Source organism: Agrilus planipennis, unplaced genomic scaffold (assembly GCF_000699045.2).
Source record: "Agrilus planipennis isolate EAB-ADULT unplaced genomic scaffold, Apla_2.0 scaffold47, whole genome shotgun sequence".
Classification (NCBI taxonomy): Eukaryota; Metazoa; Arthropoda; class Insecta; order Coleoptera; family Buprestidae; genus Agrilus; species Agrilus planipennis.
In genome coordinates, this window is record NW_020442442.1 from 394955 (window position 1) to 400760 (window position 5806).

At 38.0% G+C, this 5806-nt stretch overlaps 1 protein-coding gene across 2 annotated transcripts in view; it reads right to left on the reverse strand.

Annotated features, from left to right (window-relative positions):
* Window positions 1–101: 101 nt before the first annotated feature.
* The window catches only part of LOC108744606 (knirps-related protein-like), a 45271-nt gene continuing 39566 nt past the window's right edge, over window positions 102–5806 (reverse strand). For both annotated transcript variants that reach the window (XM_018480469.2, XM_018480471.2), the window contains exon 3: window positions 102–2117. In XM_018480469.2, coding sequence (XP_018335971.1) covers window positions 1137–2117 — 981 coding nt within the window. In that variant the 3' untranslated portion in view covers window positions 102–1136. The remainder of the gene's footprint in view (window positions 2118–5806) is intronic.

Below are 5806 nucleotides of genomic sequence, written 5' to 3' on the forward strand. Positions count from 1 at the left end.
TATTATATGGCTAAATTATAGGCGAAATGTAAATAATAAAAATGCAAAAACTTTTAAATTATTTATTACAATATTGATAAATTTACTAAACTCATACACACTTGATAAATTCACAACTGGCCTAAATCCCTTGAGGATGTCACAAAAAAAAAGAAAAATACATATTTACAAATACAATACAGACACAATAATAATTTTCAACAACACAGAAAAATAATATTAATTAATAATTGTATTTAGTATAAAAAAAAAGAAATCTAAGAAAACAAAACTCTTTTCGACCAAAGCAGCACCTGTTGATGTATTACATACATAATAGATAAATAAAATAGGTAACAACTGGTGTATAACAACAGTATTATCGTAACATTAACTGGCCCCTTTGATAAATATTTATTGTATAATAATATCTAACATAAGTCGTATTCGATCTTATAAAGATCGACAAAGCACCACATTTATTTCGTTACGAACGATATAAACGATATTGTTCAAAATATATATTTTTTTCTCATGAATATTAATAATAATAATAACTGAACAACTGTTTAGTTTAACTGTTTATCGGATCGGCATAAATTGCATGTAGGTACTGCAATTGCAGTTTATTATTAAGGCGTGATAAATCGTCTCTGTTAGAGGAGAATATGAGAATAAAGAGAATAAAAAGATAAAAAAACCCATCGCGAAAGCATATGTTCCATGTCGGTCCATTATTATCCACGCCGTTCATCAATTAGAGTCTTAACCCCATTCTTTGGTAGGTCAACAGTTGATTGAGTTTTTATGTCCCAGACACTTCACGTCGAGAATGGCTTCATTTACAACTAGCTGAATGATTACTATATATTTACAATTCTATTCTTTTTGAAAATCTTTTTTTTTATCTAACCATTCCAAGGAGGGAATAATACAAAATGGAACGTTACTTTTGGAAAATTAAAATATAAAGATTCCTCTTCAAGGTTTGACGATTTTTAGTGGGCATGAACATAAGAATATTCTTTCAATATAATAATCAATTTATGTTTTCATGAAAATCTAATTTAAATTTTGATATGCCAATTTTTAAGTAGTTGTCGATGATAATCGAACTTTAACTGGAACACATCGGTGTAATCGTTTGTCAACCGATATCACACTTTGGTAGTAAGGTCCAACGGGGTTGGTCGATGGAGACCTATCCTTTTGACCTCGTGTTCTGAATCACAGTCACTTTCTTCTTCGTCCGCTTCACTTCCTGCTCCCCTTTCGGTCATTTCCGAGCCGGATCGTTCGCTATGAACTGGGGAGGAGCCCCTGTCGCTGCACGACTTCATACTGAGATCAATGGGGGTGTCCTGAATAATCGTTTCCTTGGTTACCTCGTCGGGCGTCGGCGTCCTTTGCGATTGGAGGACGGCGTCCAGGAATATCCGCTTGTTGATGGCTTCGACGCCTGGATTGTGGTTTCTGATTAGTCGATTGTTATTATTATTATTGTTGTTTGCGGTGGCGGTTTGAAGGAGTCCTGCCGGATAGAAGGGCGGATAACCCGGCGGAAACAGGAAACCTGGAGGTGGCAGGAACGCAGGCGGCAGAAGGTTCGGGAAGAAAGGCAAGGGGTTGTTTCTACGACCCTCGCTCATTTCCACTGACGAATCGGAATTGTGGGATTCGGGAGAGCTGACCGAAGGGGACGCTGTTGTTTTGTATTCGTCGAAACCGAGGAGCATGAGCTCGTCCCTTGTTCTGGGCAAGTGGATGAGAGGGGATGGAGGCAATGCACCAAGAAGTCCGAAATTGACATTGGCTGGATGATGAGGGGATGTTTTCGGCGGGGGCGGTTTCACGTTATTGGGGATACCGCTACCTGTGACCTGGTTCTGCTGCTGTTGTTGTTGCTGCTGCTGTTGCTGTTGTTGTTGCTGCTGTTGTTCCTGAAGGAGACAGTGGATTTTGAACCAGTTGGAACGACGTCCGTAGCGGGATCCGCTCTTCGACATGCCAACCAAGAGACATTTTCGCAATCGACAGGCTTTGCATGCCGTTCTGTTCTTCTTGTTTATGACGCATTCTCCGTTGTTTTTGCATTCCGATATTGAACTCAAGTTGTTGTAGGATCGTCCGAAGAACGACTGGAATAGAAGAAACAATTCGTTAGTAAAGAGGGAACGTACTAAAACTAATAAGTTGAGTTTCTGAATTAAAGTACTCAATTGTGGTATTTGGAAGAAACTGGGCAAAGTTGATGAAGGAATTTCGGCCGTAGTTGTTGTCAGAAACCTCTAGTTTATGGCATTTAAATTACTAGAATATTTTGATTACCTACTTCATTTGTTTTAATATTTAGGTTAACAAAAAAACGGTATGGAATTATTGTATTTTATGCTAATTACTAAAATTTAATGACATTGCGACGTACGTTCTCTAATCTTAAGGCATCATCGCACTCTAATCAATTTTAGATAGATTAAAATACCTACTTTTAAGTCCTTATTTACTTACAAATAATATTCATCGATAGTTATTTATCATTGGTGTGCTTCATATCAAATCTGGATAAGTTAGGTTAGGTTTTGATATGCTAGTATATTAAAATTTATCATTAATGATTTGATATCATATTCACGTGACTTTCATTTTGTTTTGCTTTTACAGTTTTTGTTATTAAATAAAGAATGATATATTTTGTTTAAAATTGCTCAAAACTAGAAGATGAGAGATAAGTAAATCCAAAATTTAAATCTATATTTATGGGGTGCAGTTATGCCATGTGATCCTGTTAACAATAATGCACTCTATACGTATGTGTTCACTGATACCCTGCTTCAAGGATATACAGGTCTGACGCTGGAAGCTGGAGGAAATTTTAAAATGGCGTGGATGCGCGGTGGCAAAAGTATGCAGTTTTAGGTATAACGACTGCAGCCCTCTTTCTTCAGTATTCCTATCAGGGGCGTAGATTAAATATTTAAAAATACGAATCCGTGAGCAAGTAATAGACATACAAACAGAAGAACTAATTGTTGATATTGGTGACAGTGATAGAGATTCCCATGATGACAGTGAATGTGAAAACTGACTATAAAACAAAAGTAATAGATTTATAATTAAGTTTTGTTATTTATTTAATTCCGAATACATATTTGGGTTAGGAATAAAGTAATGCCACGTTTTGTCCTTGACGACTTATATATAAAGCGATCCTTTGCGTGAAGGAGGATCCTCAGTGAGTGTATGCAATGCATCCTTCTGTTGCAAACACTTATACGATAAATATAGTCGGATGGCGGACAATAATAAGAAAAGAATTGTCCGTTTCCGGAATTGCATCGTCGTTGTATTAAAACGAGGCTCTCCGGTGGATTGCGTAAGAGAGCGCTCGCGCACGCGGCTGGCACAATGCCACAATAATAGTGAAATTGTGCATGCAGAAGTTATTGTTGCGCTAAAGGGCGTCATTGAGCTGGTCGGGCTGATGGACATTTGGAGCACTAGGTCGGAAGCGGTGTGATGTAAGTAAACCGTGGTTGCTGTCGTCGTCCGACAACTGCTGCCGATGCGGTGCGGCACGCCGCGGCGTTGCCTTCTTCTTCGACGCCGGATCGATTTAAATGCAGCGAACGCACTTAACACTTTCCCCACGGCGGAATTGGCGGCAGCGCCTCGCGCGCTCCACTGCCCAAGTGTGTAATAGTTGACTAATTGTTCGTAATTGTATTCAAATCGGACCTCTATGTAAATGAGCTTGCCGCATACTGCACGATGGGATGAGATTTTAGAAGTTCCAAAGATGTCGAGGAATTGGGAAGTAGGTACACAAAGATTTTCCATTGGGATTTAGAAGAAATAGGAAATCACTAAATGTGGCTTTTTTAAACGAAAAGTGGAAAAGTATCTTCATGATTGCATACTTATGAAACCCTACGATTTTGAATCATTGAGCCTGCCTCTACTCCTTCACTCTGTCAAAGATTCTGGAAGCCTTCATCATCATCTCCTAAGCTCCAATTAGTACGATCCAACAGAATTTTTTCCAAACGAAAATAACTTTAGTCCAGATAAATCTAAAGTTAAAATTAGATATCCAGTGTGTCTCAATAACTAAATCTACACGACTACCGTGTTTTCCAATTTTGGCCAGAATTGCTTCACACTGTATCTTCGTTGTAAATTTACTTTAAAATCTGAGAGACTAACGATGCTCTACCGATTTGGCACGATTTTAAATTCGCTATTAGGTAGGTATTACGCAAATAAACTAATAAATCCGAAAGCATGCATTTAACAAAGGGTTCACCCACGTTCAAATGAAGAAAAGTTTGGAAAACTCCTCAAAAATGAATTTAAAATGGCTTTTATTTATCAAGTTGGGTTCTATTCCTACTAATTTGTGTTTATATTATAGTGTGATTCATTGATTATGTCTTCTTGTTTCTCTTTTAAGCTTTTAATTTTATTATATTTCAACAAATACCGGTTAAAAAAAATTAGTAACGCAGGTATAGTTAATTTCTATAAAAACAGGATTCTTAGTTATTTAATACATTCACTGTTTTGGTTTGTAATGTTATACAACCACATTTACTACACGGTGTCACAGAAATAAGTGCCGAGCCTGCAAGAGGTGATAGAGAACTATAAAACATAAAAATTAAGTAATGTTGTATGTGTGGTAGTTCACAATTTTCGAGCAAATTTAGTTGAATGTACAGGTAAATTCAATTTCGGCCCTGACAGAGAAATACAGTCCGCAACGCTGCACTCAATCAGCTGGTGATTACCTGCGTCGATGTAGCATTTGTTTTGTATTTTTTTGTTTATGAATTGTTCATTTGTTACATTAGATTAAGTGTGATTCAGGGCATTCAAACTAAACTATGTTTATCTAGTTATTTAGTTGTTCGGTAATCGGCAATGTTTACATTTTCTTATCATGTGGTTGCAGAGTTATTATCGCACTGCGCTATTCGGTAGACACCTACGTTACCAATTCACGCACAGGACCGGCTTCGGGTTGTAAATGGTTGTGATTTTCTTTAAAAAAATGCCCTTAATCACTCTGCTGAACTCAACGTGCGATTCTTTACTGTCTCTAGTTTATATACCCTCCTACGTTCGCCACTTATTACTGTTACATCCTGTATATGCGATTACACGAGTCCGTAGACAGTTCCGCATGATACGCTACTGTGTTTCATTCAATGCATTGTAACAATGATATCGCTTGCAGGCTGGAAGCAGCTATAATGTTAGTTTGTTATTCGTAAATAGTCGCGGTCGCTACGGCTCCTTAACTTCGTGCTACCTGCTGACGAGGAGCGCCGGCGGAGGCGGCATGCTTGAGGTGTTCCCCGGCCACTGGGTTACGTCATTTTCACATTTGATTTCGGACCCGGTCCTGCGTGAAAACTCGGCCAAATTACGCGCTCCTTAGCTCTACAAATTGTCGCAAAAAAAGCAAAAACTTGTTGTTATAGGGCTCAATGTAGTAGTCAGCGGTTTAATGTAGTGATTTTATATGCATTCTTGTTTGTCTTTTTTCTAGTCTCATTTCAGACTCGGCATTGTTTCCGGTATTGAGATTTTTAAAATATAACGGCGTAAGGCTTTAGGAAGTGAAACATAAATGTATAAGTATTGGTACTTAAAAAAAAAAAAAACGGACGGAACGGAAAAGTTGTTGCAAAGGCAAGATTAAACTAACAAAAAAAAAATCGAAGTGGTCTGTATTCTGTCGAAACTGCCAGACGCGGATCGCGATTTCGATCTTTTTGGATCTCATCAGCGCGTCGCAGGCAGCTCCGACAGAACACAGACCAAC